This window comes from Populus alba, chromosome 17, assembly GCF_005239225.2.
Source record: "Populus alba chromosome 17, ASM523922v2, whole genome shotgun sequence".
Classification (NCBI taxonomy): domain Eukaryota; kingdom Viridiplantae; phylum Streptophyta; class Magnoliopsida; order Malpighiales; family Salicaceae; genus Populus; species Populus alba.
The window spans coordinates 358,848-377,763 of record NC_133300.1 but is presented as its reverse complement, the minus strand read 5'-3'; the positions used below and the strand labels follow the sequence as shown (position 1 = coordinate 377,763).

Below are 18,916 nucleotides of genomic sequence, written 5' to 3'. Positions count from 1 at the left end.
ATGCCCACATTATAAATATTTGGTCGTTAGCACATATACACACATACATAGAACATATTTAATTAGTTTATGGGGGTGTATTCTTTTAAAATGATAAAAAGAAAAAGAAAATATATTCTCGATTGATTAATAAATATAACTGAGGATTCCCATTATCGTTCAAAAAATATATATATTAGAGTTATCTGGCTCAATATCACCTTCTATACTAAATAACTTGGGAAAAATTATAAACTCCCCCCCCCCTTCTTCTTCCCCCCCCCCCCTCCCTCCCCCAATTCAGCTCTCATTATTATTATTATTATTTTTTTTTTTTTATTTTTCTTCTTTTTTTCTCTCATTATTATTATTATTATTATTATTTTGTCTTTTTTTATTCTTCTTCTGTTTTTTCTTTCAATTTCATCTTTTTAGATTTTTTTTTAATAATCATTTGTGTACCCAAATCATAACGAGACAACTTCTACACATTTAATTTTAAATCCATGCTAGAGAATAAGTCGGCTTGAAAGGTTTTTCCAATCAATTTCATCAATTTTTCCTCATTTTCATTCTCAAACTTCTTTATTAATCGGATGGGTTATCTTTGCATTGGCTAAGTGGAATGAGTCACATTATAACAATTCTTACGTAGTTTAATTTACCTAAACTTTGTTTATACTGCACCAATTCGAGCAATGTCATTTATTTCAAGAAAGGAGAAAACATGATTTTTGGCAAGTAGCAGTACTACTACTCTGTTTTTTTTTTTTTTTTTTTTTTTGTCTTGGTCATGGAACTAGTTGAGCTATAATTTCAAAAGTTATGTATCTACAACAATAAACAACAACCAAATGAGATAGCTATCAAAAACTAATATGGAGGGAATAATCACCATAATATATTTGCATATTAAAAAGATATTTTCTTTTGCCGACTTAGAATAGTTAGGTTTTTACCCAATAAGATAAGGATCTTCTTACAAAGAAAGATTTTTCTTAAACTATAAACGGACCGACAATTAGAAACCACAACACGACTTTAGATTTTATCAGACAAAACAATGCAGCTTACCTTAGGTATGACGTAGTTGGGGTGCTAATACCTTCTCTTTACACAACCAGTCTCCATACCTGATTTCTGAGACCAGTTAGGGTTCTTAATGACCAGAATACTAGGTGGCGACTCCTAGTCTATATGTTACTGATAAGAGACAAGAATTCCTTGTGTCTACACATTTGCTAGGAATATATATACCATTCCATGTTTTTCTTTAAGGGTAGACGATCGTCACGACGCAGCACACGTGCGACATGAATAATCGCCAAAATATATTTTCATATTAAAGTAAATTCAGGTTGTAATTAACCAAGGGATAACAAAACCATAGAGGCTATTAATTTACATATCTACGAGGGTGCACCAAGAAAAAAAATTCTAAAAAGCCTAACTGAGAGTGCTTGTTAATGGCCCAACTGATGCCTAAACAAGGTAAGAAAGGCCCAACTGAGAGTGCTTGTTAATGGTCCAACTGATGCCTAAACAAGGTAAGAAAGAATGACCAAAACCTCTCTTCCAACCAAACCCTCTCTTCTTGTCCAACTTATTCCTCTCTTGGCCAAACACAACCGAAGGTAGGAAATAAAGGAGGGGGGAGAAAATTCAATCACCGAACCCTCTCCAGGGCAAGTCAAACCGAACCCTCTCCAGCTTCGGTCCAACCGAACCCTGCATCTACGCCAGTACCCTCTCTCTCCGATAAACATTTCTTATACTATCTCCGGTTAACCTTTTGCAGGATAGTCACCTTCAGCCGAGGTCACTGTCATGGAAAGCCTAAATTCAATCTGAGGTTTTCACAACTTCCACCACAAATAATAGCATAACACAGATAGAATATTTTATCGGTGTAAAAACACTAATTTTACCAGTATAAAATTGCAACACAAGATCGGGAAGTATTATCCAAACCATTTTCACTCATCGGCATATTTTGATCAGATTGATCTTCTGTTTGAATTACAGTGTAAAATGCTGGCAACTTATTCCCGGACACAATTATATTCTATTGCTTCTTACATGATGGTTTATGAACATGATAGAAACAGGAAAATATAGATCTGCTAACTTCGGTCCTGTTTTTGCTGGCAACAGATTAGTCTTGAGAAGTAGCAGGGCAAATTTCAGGCTGCATTTGGATCTCTGAATCATCAACCACTTCACATCTCTTGGTTATTGCCTTTATGTCCTTGTACACTTGAAACATTGACGACCTTCGATCTGGAATGCAATCAAGACAGTTACATGCAACTTTAAGCAGCTGAAAGATCTCATCGTCAAATCCTTGCCCAATCAGAAACCTATCCATGGCATCATTAAAATAAGAAGTGCTCAAGAGATTACCAATCCATTCGTTAAGAATACTGTTTGAGGAAAAATTCATTCTGCTACAATCCATCCCAGTAATCAGCTCAAGCAGTACAACTCCAAATCCGTGCACATCTTCCTTAACAAGCGCCATCTCACAAGACTCATCATGCACTCCTGGAGTGTTGCTCATACTCGTGATCAGCATCGCCTTTCCGAAATTCGATAACTTAGGTTCGAAATTCTTGTCAAGCAAAATACACTTTGAGCTTATGTTGAGATGCACCACTTGACCTCTGCGGCCATGGTGGAGCCTTGCCAGGCCTCTTGCTACCCCAACCGCAACTTTCAACCTCAAAGGCCATTGCAGAGTCTTCCTCCGGTGTTTCGCTGAATGTATCCAATCAAAAAGGTTTCCATTAGACATGTACTTGTACACCAGAAGCCTTGTATTTGATTCTACGCAGAATCCGAACAGGGGCAGTAAGTTCTTATGCTTTAATGTACCCAGTGTTTTCAATTCAGAAACTATCTGTTCCTCAAACTGTTGAGAGTCAACTATCCTCTTCACTGCAAGGAACCTACCATCAGGAAGGATAGCCATATACATGGTTCCCATTCGTCCCAATCCAATTTTGTTGGCTTGGCTAAAATTTGCTGTTGCCTTGCTGATGCCTACGAAACTCAATCTCTTAACAATATTCCCCAACATACAAATCTGTGGAAGATGAAGAAATGAAACAAGATTATATATATATAAAACACCCTTAATGGCTGCACCAAATGAAAAGGCATTCTAAGTTCTGGACTGGAAAGACTACGTAATTGATGCAATATTAAAAATGAACAGATTCTTCACATGAGGAAGCAACTCTTTCGTTGCTTCCCGCAGGAGATCCAGAGTTGGATCACTGCCAGTTGCTTTATTTACTGCATTCTTGTAAAAACTTCTCATGCTGTGGAGATCTAGCTAGTGTAGCTCTACTATGAGTTCTATTAGCATGCTGACTTCTTATTTAGTGCAGTCATCTTCATTAATTATTCATTCAGCTAGAGAAACGTCTCTCGTTGCTGGTCAATTGTCAAAGCAAGGAGTTGAACATCTCATAGCTTGGTTTTAATTTGAGGCTTAGGTGCTACTTTAAGGACATGAACTCGAGGTCTCTCCTTTTCTGCTTGTTTCTGTAATGAATTAATGTTTTGGTTTGTGGTCTATTTAATTCAGTTTGCAATGATCCATCTTCTTCATGGTCTTGGCAACTGAACAATATGGATATATCCTTAATAAAAGCAACTCTATCGTCTTCTTCATCAAAAAGATAAAAAAAAAATGATGGACTGAAAGTCTTATGGGGATACCTGCTCGTTGGCTTCTTTTATTTTCTTCTCTCGCCTTTCCATCAAAGATGTCGTCATTGGTGTCTTCATCATTATCTTGTTCCTCTTCCTCTTGTTAAGACGAGCCCAAGGCACGCAACAGGACATGAAAATAGCTAAAATGGAAACTGCAGAAAATGCATAACCTGTTGCAAACCCACTTTTGAAAGAAGGATCCAACTTTTTCCTGTGTTCATCTTCACTCCCGTAGTAGTTCTCTTGTAAAGAACTGTATCCATTGCCGGCAACACTAAGGACATGAATCAAAAGAAAAGCAAGTTTTGCAACAAGAGCCATTTGTGTATGGCGAAACAGCGGCAAATAGCAAGAGATCGTTCAAAGTTCCAAAGTCTTCGTCATCTAATTTTATTGTAGGGTGTTTGGTAATTTTCAAGAAGGATGAGTGGGAATTAAGGACACGAAAGCCGCGTAGCACCGTTTGGGAACGCGGTCCGCGTTACCAATTTTTTTGTTTTTTTAAGTTAAAATTTAATATAATTTATATATTTTGTATTGATTTAATGTGTTAATATTAAAAATAATTTTTTAAAAATAAAATAAAATCATTCATATATATTTCAATATGAATAGTTATATAAGCTTTTAAATATTTTTTAAAAAAATATATATTAAAATAATAAATAAATGGATTGCTGAGAGGGGAACACGCAGCAAGTCCACTATAGAGAGTGGATGTTTTTTATATTTGATTCGACAGTCTATTTCTTCAAGTCAAAAAGCAAGTCTCCTGTAATCCAAGTTCATGGAACACACCCAGGTCTCGACTAGCGAGAATGGATGCTTCCATATGATTTAACCTTAAAAACTTGTCGCTATTTGTTGTTATATTTTAGTGATTAAATATTATTGCTAACATGCTATATATAGTAATTTATTCTAAAATAATAATAATTTGAACCACAGTAAAATTTCTGGAGATTTATTCTAAAAAGCTATCATATTGTGTACAATATTGGTTCATTACACCAAAGCATGATAGAAACTAGAAAATGCAGGCTTGCTTTTTGTTTGTCCTGTTGTTTTCATCGGAATTCTGCCATTTCAATCTCCACAGATTTTTCTGAAGTAGCAGGGCAAATTTCAGGTTGCATTAGCAGCGATGAATCATCTACTAGGTCACATCTCTCCCTTATTGCTTTTATGTCTTCGTACACTTGAACCATTATCGGTCTTCGATCTGGAATGGGATCAACACAGGTACGTGCAACTTTAAGCAGCTGAATGATCTCATCGTCAAATCCTTTCCCGATCAGAGACTTGTCTACCGCGCCATGAAAATCCGAACTGCTCGAAAGATGGCCAATCCATTCATTAAGAACATTGTTTGAGGAAGCAGTCATGTTGCTAGGATCCACCCCAGTAATCATCTCAAGAAGCACAACTCCAAATCCATGCACATCTTCCTTCACAAATGCCATCTCCCAAAACTCACTATTTACGGAGGAAGCGCAGGTCGAACTCACGAGCATTGCCTCTCCAAAATTTGATAACTTGGGCTGGAAGTTCTGATCAAGCAATATGCATTTTGAGCTAATGTCAAGATGGATTATTTTGACGGTATGACAGTTCTGATGAAGCCATGCCAAGCCTCTTGCTAATCCGACGGCGACTTTAACCCTCACACCCCATTCCATAGCTTTTTCCTGACCTTCTTCCATGGGATGTAGCCAATCATAAAGGTTACCATTTGGCATATAATTGTAAACCAGAAACCTTTGGTTTGACTCAACGCAAAACCCCAACAGTGGAAGTACGTTGATATGTCTCAATGAACCAAGTATCTTCAACTCCGATATAAATTGTTCTTCAAGGAACTGAGAGTCATGCAACTTCTTCACTGCAAGGACATAACCATTAGGCAATGATGCCTTGTACAGCATCCCCATCTTTCCCTGTCCGATGACATTGTTCTCACTGAAATTATCGGTTGCATCTTTAAGATCTGCGTAGCTCATTCTTGTAACCCTCTTCTCCAACATGGAAATCTGTGGAAAGAAATCTCAATATATTAGTACTGAAGAACACACATATACATTGCAATTGAACCAGCTTCAAGAATTCAGGGTCTTGTGTAGATAAGCATCCTGTAATTGGAAGTAAAAACTTAACTGCTCTTGCTCAAAACTTGAATAAGGAATTAAAAAATAAAAACTAACAAAGCGAAAACAAAAAAGATATCAATCTTAAAGAGTAGTACCTCTTTAATTCCTTCCTCCAAGAGACCTGCTGTTGGGGAGCTGCCTGCTTGATCATCATCTGTTATCTTATGCTTCCTCTTCACCATCAACATCATCATTTCTGATATTGTGATTTTTTTTTCCCTCTCCACAATATACACCCATGGTACACAGCAGGATGTAAAAAAAATTGCAACTGAAGTTGAAAAAACTATATAACCAATCACAAAACCACTTTTGAATGAGTAATCAAACTTCATTTGATGACTTGAGCAACTTTTCAAAGGCTTGCCACAGAGTCCTGTGTTGTTCGCGACACCAAAGATCTTGATCCGATCAAGCTGGACAATTTGTGGTGGGATATTTCCTGTTAGCTTGTTGTTGTCGAGTTTTAGAGCATTTAGATAATAGCAATCGCCAATGCTTGTTGGGATTTCTCCAGAGAAGCTGTTGGAGGATAGATCAAGACTTGTGACATACCGTAGCCTCTTACAGATGTCAGATGGAATTGGTCCCTGGAGCTGATTAAGTGAAAGGTCCAAGCCTGTTAAGCTCATACAGTTCTCCAATCCAAGAGGGAACTGGCCCATGAGCCCCAGGCCAGTGAGTCTGAGGTTTAAGACTCTGTTCTCATCAGGATGCCAGCATTCGACTCCCAGAAATCCACAGATGAAACCTTCTGTATTGTTGCTGAAATCCCATGTGCTGTTTAAGAATCCATAAGGGTCTATCATAGAATCCTTAATAGATTTCAAGCAAGCAATATCAGTCTCAGTAGCACTAGTTACGGTGAAAGTAGCTAACAAGGAGAACATTAGAGAGTAGATAAAAAATAAATTAGCCATTTGGATTTGAGAGTTCATCAGAGTAGACTACAATGGAATGGTTGGAATGACCAAAAAATGAGAAATAAGAATCATAAATACCTACTTAAAAGGAAATTTGAATTGAAATCTGTTTTTGTTTCTGAAATCTCCAAAGAGAGCATTTATTCTTGAGCTACTTCTTCTGCATTGAAATGGATGGCCCTTTACTATAATTTCCACGAAAGTGTGGGGAAAACAAACTAGTCAAGAAGCTTAAGTCCTCCTGCTTCAAATTCCAAGTTCATGATGGGACAGTACATCAAGAGAGAATGGATGGCCCTTTACTATAATTTCCACGAAAGTGTGGGAAAACAAATTAGTCAGAAAAGTTGGGTTCTGATTTATAACTTCTTTGTCTAGACCAAGGTTGTCAATACCGTTTCGACAGGTGTTTCGTTTTTTTAATTGAAACAGAATGTTTTAATTTCGGAGCGTTTCGACGTGCCGTTTCAGAGTTGTACTGTTCATATATATATATATATATATATATATATATATATATATATATATAACTCAAACTAATAATTTTTTAAAAAAATAAATTTAAAATAAACTAATTAAATTATATTTTTCATGGCTTCGTCCTTTCGGCTTATAATTAAGTGATAATTAATGACATTAATTTTGAAGTTGTTCGATACCAAAACAAAATTAATTAATCACTACCACTGACAATGAGATGACAATAATTAGGAACTTTCTTGTGTGTAATTAAAGAATATAATTCTGCCTGCTATGTGTAGAATTCAAAGCTTTGGCGTGGTTAACAATCAAGAACTTTATTTATTTATTTTCAAAGTTTCAAATTAAAACGACAAGGATCAGAGGCTTTGCAATTTAAAATTAGTGTGTCATCATCCTCCCATTTGGAGATTAATAATTTAATATTGCTAATTGTCCAAGAAACGACAAGCACTAGAGTATTATTTGTTGACCCATGATAAACAATAATTTATCTGCACAAAGGGTTAGTGCTGGAAGGACGTTTTTATAGTTTATTGATTTGAACTTGAACAGAGAAAAGAGAAAAGAGATCGCACCTTAGCTCTGGGTGTACTGTGCAGTTAATGAAAAGGAACCGGGTTTAATTTCGAGTCTTTGACTCGATGGCTTTAACCCGAAACGAAACACCTGGATTTCGGCCGGAACGTTCCGGCCGAAATTTGACCGGAATTTCCGGATCAACCCGAGATTTTAAGCGAGGTGAAACTTGTTCCGTTTTATTTCGGTTTTTTAACTGGTACGAGACGTTCCGGGCATTCCGGCCGAAACGGAACGGTATTAACAACCCTGGTCTAGACTTATTTTTCTTTTTTTTTTCTTGGTTTTTTTTTTTTTAATTGAAGTGTTTGCACGATTGAGATTAAATTTTCAATCAGAGCAATTTTAATAATACTTAGTATATTTAATAATTTTTTTTCGACTGTGATTCTGAAAGTTAAACTAATTAAAAGAGAAAAAAACAAAGAAGGAAAACTTCTTAAATTTTCATATCAACTCCTTTTAACGATTATTTCCATACAATTTAAAGTAAAAACCCTGTCAGTTTTTACATCTATGTTTTGAAGATTTATTTTTATTTAATTTAAAGATGATAATTATAATAAATATTAATAAGAACTTTAATGATTTAAATTTATAGAAAAGGTGAGAAAACCTCATTCATGATAAATTAAATGAGAGAGTTCTTTTCTGACTCTTGAGGTTGCTTTGAAGTTTTCAAGCTATCTTGGTCGCAGAAGAAATTAAGGGAAAGCAACAGATAACACATTAATTTGAATTGGGATTTTATATATATATATGACAAATAGATCACAATTTTCAAGTAAGAAAAAAATATGGATTATGGATGATGCTTCCTCGCAGTTAATATTGACCATCAACACAAGCTAAAAGTAAGGCAGTAGACAATTGAAAATGGATTACTGCTACCCGTGGATATTTTGTTTTCTTTGCTATGAACCTTCTCTCCTACGGCAATTATTTTATTTTATTTTATTACATGAGATAGATAGTTGATCTTGATAAGCTTGTTTTTTTACTTGAAAGAAGAATCCAACTTTTTCCTGTGTTCATCCTCACTCCCGTAGTAGTTCTCTTGTAAAGAACTGTATCCATTGCCGGCAACACTAAGGATATGAATCAAAAGAAGAGCAAGTTTTGCATCAAGAGCCATTTGTGGATGGCAAAACAGCAGCAAATAGCAAGAGATCGTTCAAAGTTATATTTGACTTTTAACTACGCGCCGCGTCCAAAGTTCCAAAGTCTTCATCATCTAATTTTGGTAGTTTTTCAAGAAGGATGAGTTGCTAGGGTGTTTGGTAGTGGTTAGGAGTTGCGGTTTTAAATATTTTTTAAAAAAATATATATTAAAATAATGCCATGTCATCTGTAAATAAATATCTGAAGACATATCTGAAGCTCTTGAGAGCTGTCCAGCTGCTCTTGTCGGACTTTTTAATAGCAGCAATCTTGGAAAGAAAGTTGTTATAGTTGCTAGAGAATAACAAGCCAACCTAATTGTAGCGTTCTCATGGACCATTGAGAATCGTATGCATCCTCTTTCTCTTACAAGTTAAATGTAATCAATAATGTGGTTGGACTTTTTTATATATTTAGACACAACTCGGCTTGACGGGTTTACCCAGAAATTGATCAATATAGGTTTGTTCTAAGCTGGGTTTATTTGTGAACTAAGTCGGGATTTGATGAAAAAAGACATCAAACATAGGTAGAGTGCCATATATTTAGACGCTCAATTTTTTAAAATAGTGTAAATTATATAATTTAAATCCTTTTAAAATACCGTAACCATTGTGCAAAATGCTCTGAAAATGTTTTCAAGCCAGCCACCAGTTTTCCATCTCCATTGAATGGTATGGCAACCACGTTTTAGAACACAGAGATATTCAAATTTAAACCACCTCAAAATAGAGAGACTAAAATGCAACTTAAACTTCAAATCTCTCTGCCAACTGCATTCAGTATTCACATATGGCAAGTTGTCTATGCAAGTCAACTGTTAAAACACGATGCTTCTCTGTCTTCTGTCACTGAGAATGAAGCAACAGTGAACAATGCTTCTCTTCTGCTCGTGTGATCCTTGCATGGGAAACTGAATGAGAAACCTCCAAGGCTCAAAAACACCTCTCTTTAAGCATGGTATGGCCAGTTAAGTTCGCACTCATTTGAGTTTTGTTTCTTTCTTTCCCCTTTTAGAATTTTTGAAGTAAAGATTGAATCTTTTTCTCATTTCTTGCAAAAAAAATTGTAATTAAGGTTTTTTGAAAGTGTTTTTGTTAGATGTGGTTGTTTTCTAAGATCTTGTTTCTCATCTTTCCAAGAGGAATTTAGAGGAAGGTACTGGCAAAAGATCAAAGTTCATTGTATGACATTGTCTTGCACTAATTCCACTAAGATATTCTAGTTCAAGCATGGACTACACAATATCTGGATTTGATATTCTGAAGAAACTAAGCAATATTCAAGGGGAGGGAGTGCAGGAAGGAACAGGAAATCTAACATTAAGCAATGAAGAGTGATGGTGAAGTAGTGAGCAACAATGGAGAGTGATCTTTAAAGACTATGTGGTTGGTCATCTTAAAGATAAGACATGAATGTGACAACTAGGTACCATAAAACTCGAGGTCCCAGAACCAGAATGTAAGAATGGGATTCTTGTAAAGAATTTTATGAGTTTTATCTCTGTTTCTATTGCCTTTCAAGTAAGAATTTGGATTCTGTACGCCGTTTTGTGACATGGGATTAATTTTAATGCTACTTTGAAGTGAAGCTATCAGATTCTTATGCAAGTCTTGTGTCAAATTACAGGACTGAAATGGCTAAGAGTCAAGAAGGTGGTAATTTTAAAGAGTCTAGATGAATTCATGTTGTAGAATGATTGGGTTTCTTATGTGTGTTTGTGTGGTTACTGAATTAATTGGTGACGACACTTGGATGCTTGAAATCATGCAAATGCAGCCTACGGGTGGGCGAGGAGTTGCTAAAGGATTGGATTCAAGACATACAAATTTCAAGAACAATATAGTCTTACTACAGAAACACAGACACTAATCGCAATTCATGTCCAAGATGTGCCTTAATCTATTCTGAAGGTTCTGTTTATGAAATTCAAAACACTGTTTTGAGATAACAAATAGGTTTGAAAAAATAATTCCTTATTTTCTTTTCGACAAATTTCAAAATCAAATTACTGTGCTTGGAGATTGGTAAATTGAAATTTATTCAGCAGGAAGCGCTGAACCAAATGCTGGAGTAGACATTGAAGTCCTTGCATCATCATCTGGACTGTAAGCACCAGGAGCAGTTGTACTAAACAGAGTGGAACCAAATGTTGAAGCAGGAGTTGAACCAAATGCTGGAGTGGACGAAAAGTTTGCACCAAGGACTGGGGCTTCATCACCAAACATTGCAGGAGTTGAACCGAATGGTGTCTTAGACGAAGTATTTGCAGCACCTTGTGCTGTCCCAAACAGAATCCTGGGAGGGCCACAGCTTCGCTTAAAGCAGAAACGTCCATATTCCTTGCAGCTCGAGCATGGGAAAGTCGTTTTGCGTCTTGGACAAGAATCAGAATGCCCAAGGTGCAGACAAAAGGAGCATCTAGATGTGGGCTGCCATTCATACTCAACCTTTTGATCATAGCTGTAGCCCTTGTCATCCTCAATGGTGACTGAATCAGGTAACATCTTCTCAAAATCCACTTCGACACAAACTCTTGCGAAGCGCAATGTCTCTCTTGATGCTGTTACTGTATCAGCAAACAATGGTCTGCCCACCAGACTTGCAATCTTACTAAGTGCCTCAGGAGACCACAGATGCAACCTCAGATTCGGTAACTTAATCCAAATCGGTGCTGACTTCAACTCTTTGATTTCCAAGCTCATATCACGACTCCATGGCTTTAAAATAAAAGGTCTACTACCATCATAAAACCTCGGACCCTCACTCAATGCCAACTCCTTGCCACGAGCAGATTCAAAATCCAAGACAAAGACTCCTGACCCTTGAGAATATACCTTAACATTCCCATATTTCTCCACTCCGAGTCGATTAGATTGTTGATAAACTTGTTGAAAGAAGGTGGACCGAAGGTTGAATCATGGCCAGGAAAATAAGCAACCACAGCGTTTTCCCATCTTTTAAACTCCGACGCAACATCCTCTTCATTAACTTTAGCCAATTCCTTTCCATTCTTGGCCACAGGTTCTACGAACTTCAATTCCATCCTCTTATGCAACCTGAATATTCAAGTAGCGTTTGATTTATGTTCCAGGACAGGACAAGACAAGACAGAAGGGATAAGAAGTTTGATTGATGTTCAGGAGAAGAGAAGGGATGAGATGGAACAGATCGCAAAGAAATTCAAGAACATACGTATCACAGGGCTAGATGTCAAGGAAAATAGAAAAGCTAGAAGAAAGTAGGATCTGGAATCAAAGATGTTGCAAGGTGGGTGGGACTATGTGTTCCCTGCCATGTATATATAGGTACTCAGGTCGGTAGGTGTTGGCGAGTAGGATAACCATAGCACAAAGCCTAAGCTCAACGCTAACTAATCGAAGTTACAAAGTCAAAGCCTCAGTTTGACGCAAACGAGTGGAACATGGGGGATGATGTGATGTGTGGTCCCAATACTCTTCTTTATCTTAAAACAAATAAATAAATAAATTATTACTTGATAGTCATTTGATTTTGTCTCACACTCCGTTTGTTCACTAAGATCGTGGTTGATATTATATTTCGAGCCGGTTTTTTTGAAATATTTTTTTTATTTTAAATATATTAAAAAAAAATTATTTTATTTTTATCATCAACATATTAACATTATAAAAATTATCAATTTTATAATTTTATAATATATATATATATATATATATATATTCATTTAAATAATCCTATCAACAACGTAATGCTAGCTGCGTAAAACCATCAGTTTTACCATGCAAATTGCTATAAAACACGCTCGATATTTAGGATTCGATACCTTCTTATCTTTTAATCAAAAGTTTAAGATATTATATATGCAAAATAGTTGATTATCTACTAATATTATATTTCTTAAAGTGTTTGATTATTTAATACACACAGTGTGGTTTTTTGTTTTACCCCATCGTATATTTGAGAGTATTTGTATATTTAACACAGAAATATTAGGAAAGATAACTTATCCTTAAAATCGCCCACCTAAAACATCACTCCTATGACCAGTCGTCCATGTTGTCCATCAACAAACCACTCTCCTCTGTCTACATTGCAGAAACAAACTGAAGCAACAACTGTGAAGTGAAAAATGGAGAGTGATGATGGTGAAGTGGTGAGCAACAAGCAAGTGATCTTCAAGGACTACGTGCTTGGTGTTCTTAAAGAGTCAGACATGTACATCGCTACCAGTACTATCAAACTCAAGGTCCCAGAAGATTGTACTAACGGTGTTCTTGTAAAAAATCTTTACTTGTCTTGTGATCCTTACATGAGAAACCGAATGAGTAATTTTCAGGGCTCTTATTTTTCTCCCTTGAAGCCTGGTTCGGTGAGTTACCTTAGATCCATTTGAGTTTTATCACTGTTTCTCTTGCTTTTAGCATGTTTTGAAGTAAAGATTGCATTTTTCAATTTTTTTTCAGCAATTGAGTTTTTGTAATTAATTTTGTAACATGGTTTTGTTCTTAATTATACAATGAAGTGGAAAGTCTGTAGCTTTTGTGGATGTTTTGTGTAAATTTACTTGCTTTGAAGTGGATGGAAATTATGGAGAGAATAGCTTACTTTAGCTCATAAACTAATAGATTTTGTTGGTTGTGTGTCACTGAAGTTAGATGTGAAATTTTTTTTGCTTGGAATTTGTATGAATGTAGCCTATTAGTGGGCGTGGAGTGGCTAAAGTTTTGGATTCAAGGCATCCGGATTATAAGAAGGGGGACTTCATTTGGGGAATCACTGGATGGGAAGAGTACAGTCTGATTACAGCAACAGAGACACTATTTAAAATCCATGACAAAGATGTGCCCCTTTCCTATTATACTGGAATTCTTGGTAAGCCTTTTCGGCTTTTGTAACTGTTCTATTTATGAAATCAGATCATTGTTGGTGCTAATAAGTTGATTGAATTTTTTAATTTTTTGTTTGATTTTTTGAGAATTCTAGAAAACTAAACTATTGTGTTTGGAACTCTGTAAAGTTTGAGTTGAATGGGGTGTGGGAAGCTTACATTTGTTATGATTACGTTGATGATGATATGTGGCTCATGAGAAATGAGACCCACTTCTTATAGTGTGCATGGTGTAGGGCTGTTATTGATTTTCTAGTCATGTCAGGATATTAATTTGTTGGCTAAAATGTGATACATTATATCCTGAGAGTAGACATGCTTGCCTTTTATCTCTTCAGATGCTTCTTTGTCTTGATTCTTCATTAGGCATGGTCAATGATCTCAGAAAATGATTTCATGATACTGGCTGTTGTTCTTAACCTCACAAGGTTCAGGGCAACTAGAGTGAGACACTGCTGATATAGATATTACCATAACTATCATTGGTTTCCATTATGATTTCTTCTTCTAGGAATGCCGGGCATGACTGCTTATGCTGGCTTCTATGAAATATGCTCTCCAAAGAAAGGGGAGTTTGTTTTCATATCAGCAGCCTTTGGTGCAGTTGGTCAGCTTGTCGGGCAGTTTGTGAAGTTGCTAGGTTGCTATGTTGTCGGAAGTGCTGGAAGCAAAGACAAGGTATGTCTCCTTGATGAATGTTTATGGTTATTTGTGTTTTTCCTGTTTTATTTGGCACTGCTTCTCGGTCTAATCTGATGTTGTTTCTTTTTAAAGTCTGGAACACAATAAAACTTGAAATTGCAAACCTGCTTGAAGAATAAGTTATTATAAAAAAATAGACTCCCTTGCACCACTGGAATATCATATGAATCCTTTACCATGGCCCAGTGAATAGGAATTTCAAGGCAATAAAGCAGACCATACAAAATCCACCAGCTCTTTCTTTAACCAGTTTAAGATGTCTTCTTTCACAGCTTGAAACAGATGTTACAGGTTTTTTTTTCCTAACATCTTACAGCTGTATACAATTTTTTTTTTAGTAGGGTTCCATTTTACCACCACAGGTCCAGTTTAAGCAAATTGTACCGCTAACCTTTTCAAAGCTACATCCAAGTCCAGCTCTTCTTTGTAGTTGAAAAGCATCATCAAAGCCAAACTTATTCTTCAACAAATCAACCTTGTATTACAGAAACGAGAGGAGAACCGAAGAAATGAAGGTCAAGAAAACAAAAAAAAAAAAAAAAAAAGATAATTAATGAGATTGCTTGCTTTACTTTGATAGAAGAAATAAACACTAGGATGACCAGATACTTGTTCATTGCAACTTGCAAGTAATGGAACGACAGAAAATTCATATGGACAAAAAGCACTAACCTTAAAATTTTCCTATGGACAAAAGGATGTAAAATCTTTTGTCAAATTCTGGTGTTTTCTATAAGTCTTGGTGTTTTCAGACGTCATTTTTTTGGAAACTGATTAGAAGCATTTACTTGTAGGCTACTTACGAACTTAGATCCTCATTGGCACATTATTAGAAAGAGTAATCTTTCAAGAGAAGAATATGTTTGGGATGCAAGAAACACCCCCCTTTTCATGGTGCCTAAGATTTGTGTGACACTGAAACTCCCAGGAACCTATCGAATAGAACATTAATGTATCATCTTTTTCTGGCTCTTCCAGTGAATATATTTTGCTTGCCATTTGGCAGCCTTCGACCAGCTTTCTAACTAGAAAAGAGCTTTTTAGTCTTTTGTATAATAACTTATTCTTCAAGCAGGTTTGCAATTACAAGTTTTATTGTGTTCCAGACTTTAAAAAGAAACAGCATCAGATTAGACCGAGAAGCAGTGCCAAATAAAACAGGAAAAACGCAAATCGGTCTAATCTGACGCTGTTGCTTTTCAAAGTCTGGAACACAATAAAACTTAGAATTGCAAACCTGCTTGAAGAATAAGTTATTATACAAAAGACAAACACTCATTGCTATTTAGAAAGCTGGTCGAAGGCTGCCAAATGCCAAGCAAAATATATTAACTGGAAGAGCCAGAGAAAGATGGTACATGAATGTTCTATTCAATAGGTTCCTGGGAATTTCAGTGTCACACAAATCTTAGGCACCATGAAAAGGGGGGTGTTTCTTGCATCCAATCATATTCTTCTCTTGAAAGCTTACTCTTCTAATAATGTACCAATGAGGATCTAAGTTCGTAAGTAGCCTACAAGTAAATGCATTCTAATCAGTTTTCAAAAAACAACATCTGAATAGCCTAGAAAACACCAGCATTTGACAAAGATTTTACATCCTTTTGTCCGTACGAAATTTTAAGGTTAGTCCTTTTGTGTATATGAATTTTCTGTCGTCCCATTACTTGGAAGTTGCAATGAACAGGTATCTGGACATCCAGTTACTTTTACAATACTCTGTCTATTTCATGGTTAGAAGCTTGTAAAAAATCTTGACTGCATCTAGGGATAAAATTTTGTTGGACAAGGATATTGTTTTACTTGTTTTTTTTCTTTCAGTCTGAATTTTAGGGAAAAACACGGATAGCATGTAGTTCAGTAAGTGAGAGATATGGTGCTGAGTAGTTCTGTATTCTGTCCTAGATATGTTCTGAATACATATTTTCATGGTCTGCATCAACTCTCTAGGCTTCCCATTACTATTTCCAATATTGTATATGCTTACCTTTTTCATGCATGACAAAGTAGGTGAACTTGCAAGTTATCAGAGGATGAAATGGCTCTCCCTTTGTGTCATGGAAGTTAAATAGATAATTGTCATCCTAGTGTTTATTCTTCTGTCAAAGTGAAGCAAGCAATCTCATGAATTATCTTCTTTTTTATTTTTGTTTTCTTGACCTTCATTTCTCCTGTCCTCCTCTCATTTCTGTAATATAAGGTTGATTTGTTGAAGAATAAGTTTGGCTTTGATGATGCTTTCAACTACAAAGAAGAGTTGGACTTGGATGCAGCTTTGAAAAGGTTAGCGGTACAATTTGCTTAAACCGGACCTGTGGTGGTAAAATGGAACCCTACTAAAAAAAAAAATTGTATACAGCAGTAAGATGTTAGGAAAGAAACTTTTAACATCTGTTTCAAGCTGTGAAAGAAGGCATCTTAAACTGGTTAAAGAAAGAGCTGGTGGATTTTATATGGTCTGCTTTATTGCCTTGAAATTCGGATTCACTGGGCCATGGTAAGGGACTCATATGATATTCCAGTGGTGCAAGGGAGTCTATCTTTTTATGTTTATGGCTTTTAGTCAGCATAGGTAACCTAGGTGGTTGAAATTTCTATGGCGCTGCTAATCTATTTAGTTGGTAAACCAAAATATTTTTCTTTTTGACATTTCCCCTTCAAGTTATTTGAGGGTAAAATCTAAAAACCAAATTTGCTCCATCATTTGGCAGGTACTTTCCTGATGGCATTGATATTTACTTTGAAAATGTTGGAGGAAAAATGCTTGATGCAGTCCTGCTCAACATGAGGGTCCGTGGGCGAATTTCTGTTTGTGGAATGGTCTCACAATACAATCTCGAGCAGCCGGAAGGTGTTCATAACTTGATGCATCTTGTGCAGAAACGCATTCATATGGAGGGTTTCTTGGTCTATTATTTCTATCACCTGTTCCCAAAATATCTAGACATGGTTCTGCCCTACATCAAACAAGGAAAGATTGTGTATGTTGAAGACATAGCAGAAGGCCTTGAAAATGCTCCGGCAGCTCTAACTGGACTCTTCGCAGGTCGCAATGTCGGAAAACAAGTGGTTGCAGTTTCTCGAGAATGACATTTTTAACACCTGCATTTTACTTCGATCATGTTCATTGCGTGTTTGTCGAAGCAGTATTCCTATTGCCATGTGTTATATATTCCTAAACATTCACAATACTTGCATCTGGGAGGTTTTCGTTCACACTCAACACCTACTCTATAGAAACTATGCTCATCTTCAACAAGAACATCAGATGGTAACTCCGAATGACCGTTCACTTGGACACAAATTCTTGGAAATTGAAGTCTTCCACTTGAAGGAGTTAATAATTTTTCAGTGAACGAAGGCTTTCCAATCACACTTGCTATCGGAGCAAGAGCCTGAGGAGAAGGCCACAAATGCATATTCAAGTCGCTTAATTTGATCCAAGTAGGCAGAGAATATTGCTTTCTCAAACTCAGATGAGTTTTCCAAGGCTTCAAAATGATTGATAGGTTTCACTTCAAAAAAACCAAGGAGCTTGGTCTAAAACTCGCTGCCTGCTTTCTAAAGTTTCAAAAACAAAGTTAAAAAGCCCCGGATTCTAGTGAATGTATCTCAAGTGTAAATTTAAAATATTTACATAAATATTTTAATGTAAATTTAATGTAACTTGATATTATAGTTGTGGGTATTTTTAAAAAATATTTTTTTATTTTATAACAAGCTCTGGTTGTTGTTTTTGCATCGATTAATTGTAGGTATTTTTCGCAAGGCATTAGATAAAACCAGGTTAAGTCAATTCTAAAATTTAAAAAAAATATATATTGTTTTAGTTTATTAAAATTTATTTTGAAAAAAAAACTTAAATAATGTAATTTTAGAATAAACCATGTCAACCTGCCAACTTATAAGTTGATCCTTTCAAATATCACACACACGAGTCTTTGACACTTCTTATTACTATAAAGTATATAAAACTAAAAGGATGGGTAAATATTGTGGAATTCTTATGCACTTCTTAGTAATTCATTTCAGTCCTTGAATTTTAGACTTTTAATCCTAATTTAAAAGCCAATTGCTTTAGATTTTCTAGTCAAAGGTAAAATTGGAAAAAATGAGCCATAATAATAATAATAATAAAAACATTAAACATAGATAGCGTGCCATAAATTTCAAGAAAATTATATTTAGATCCTTAAACTTTCAAAATAACACAAGTTATACAATTTAGATCCCTTGAAATTTAAAAAATTCAATTTTGGTACTAAAGTTTATTTATATTATTTTTCAATCTTTAATTAAAAGAGAGAAGGGAGAGAAGGGTTGTTGAATTCTAGTGATAAAATAAAAAAACATCG

General features: G+C 35.7%; 3 protein-coding genes across 4 annotated transcripts; 1 reads left to right on the top strand and 2 right to left on the bottom strand.

Annotated features, from left to right (window-relative positions):
* Positions 1-1,938: 1,938 nt before the first annotated feature.
* On the bottom strand, positions 1,939-4,089 carry LOC118029654 (probably inactive leucine-rich repeat receptor-like protein kinase At5g48380). 2 transcript variants are annotated; one of them, XM_035033550.2, is made up of 3 exons: positions 3,706-4,089; positions 2,383-3,064; positions 1,939-2,259 (listed from the first exon to the last, which is right to left on the bottom strand). In XM_035033550.2, exons 1-3 carry the CDS (start codon positions 4,018-4,020, stop codon positions 2,135-2,137), a joined length of 1,122 nt encoding a protein of 373 aa, XP_034889441.1. In that variant the 5' UTR covers positions 4,021-4,089; the 3' UTR covers positions 1,939-2,134. The 2 variants fall into 2 exon arrangements, with proteins under 2 accessions (XP_034889441.1, XP_073261883.1); XM_073405782.1 differs by having other exon boundaries at positions 1,939-3,064.
* A 521-nt stretch (positions 4,090-4,610) lies between these two features.
* On the bottom strand, positions 4,611-7,068 carry LOC118029653 (probably inactive leucine-rich repeat receptor-like protein kinase At5g48380). The gene is made up of 2 exons (XM_035033547.2): positions 5,942-7,068; positions 4,611-5,729 (listed from the first exon to the last, which is right to left on the bottom strand). Exons 1-2 carry the CDS (start codon positions 6,782-6,784, stop codon positions 4,767-4,769), a joined length of 1,806 nt encoding a protein of 601 aa, XP_034889438.1. The 5' UTR covers positions 6,785-7,068; the 3' UTR covers positions 4,611-4,766.
* A 5,900-nt stretch (positions 7,069-12,968) lies between these two features.
* LOC118029648 (2-alkenal reductase (NADP(+)-dependent)-like) lies at positions 12,969-17,750 on the top strand. Its single transcript, XM_035033543.2, has 5 exons — positions 12,969-13,340; positions 13,666-13,843; positions 14,371-14,537; positions 16,762-16,844; positions 17,273-17,750. The coding sequence occupies exons 1-5, from the start codon at positions 13,101-13,103 to the stop codon at positions 17,649-17,651; spliced, it is 1,047 nt and encodes a 348-aa protein (XP_034889434.1). The 5' UTR covers positions 12,969-13,100; the 3' UTR covers positions 17,652-17,750.
* The last annotated feature ends 1,166 nt before the right edge of the window (positions 17,751-18,916 follow it).

What these genes read in the sequence shown, in the direction of transcription:
- LOC118029654 (XM_073405782.1), bottom strand. Translation starts at nt 4,020, where the DNA reads ATGGCTCTTGTTGCAAAACTTGCTTTTCTTTTGATTCATGTCCTTAGT. An exon ending in TAAAAGAAGCCAACGAGCAG is followed by an intron (nt 3,065 to 3,705) that starts GTATCCCCATAA and finishes CATCTTCCACAG; the next exon opens with ATTTGTATGTTGGGGAATAT.
- LOC118029653 (XM_035033547.2), bottom strand. Translation starts at nt 6,784, where the DNA reads ATGAACTCTCAAATCCAAATGGCTAATTTATTTTTTATCTACTCTCTA. An exon ending in TGGAGGAAGGAATTAAAGAG is followed by an intron (nt 5,730 to 5,941) that starts GTACTACTCTTT and finishes TTCTTTCCACAG; the next exon opens with ATTTCCATGTTGGAGAAGAG.
- LOC118029648 (XM_035033543.2), top strand. Translation starts at nt 13,101, where the DNA reads ATGGAGAGTGATGATGGTGAAGTGGTGAGCAACAAGCAAGTGATCTTC. An exon ending in GTGCTGGAAGCAAAGACAAG is followed by an intron (nt 14,538 to 16,761) that starts GTATGTCTCCTT and finishes CTGTAATATAAG; the next exon opens with GTTGATTTGTTGAAGAATAA. An exon ending in TTGGATGCAGCTTTGAAAAG is followed by an intron (nt 16,845 to 17,272) that starts GTTAGCGGTACA and finishes ATCATTTGGCAG; the next exon opens with GTACTTTCCTGATGGCATTG.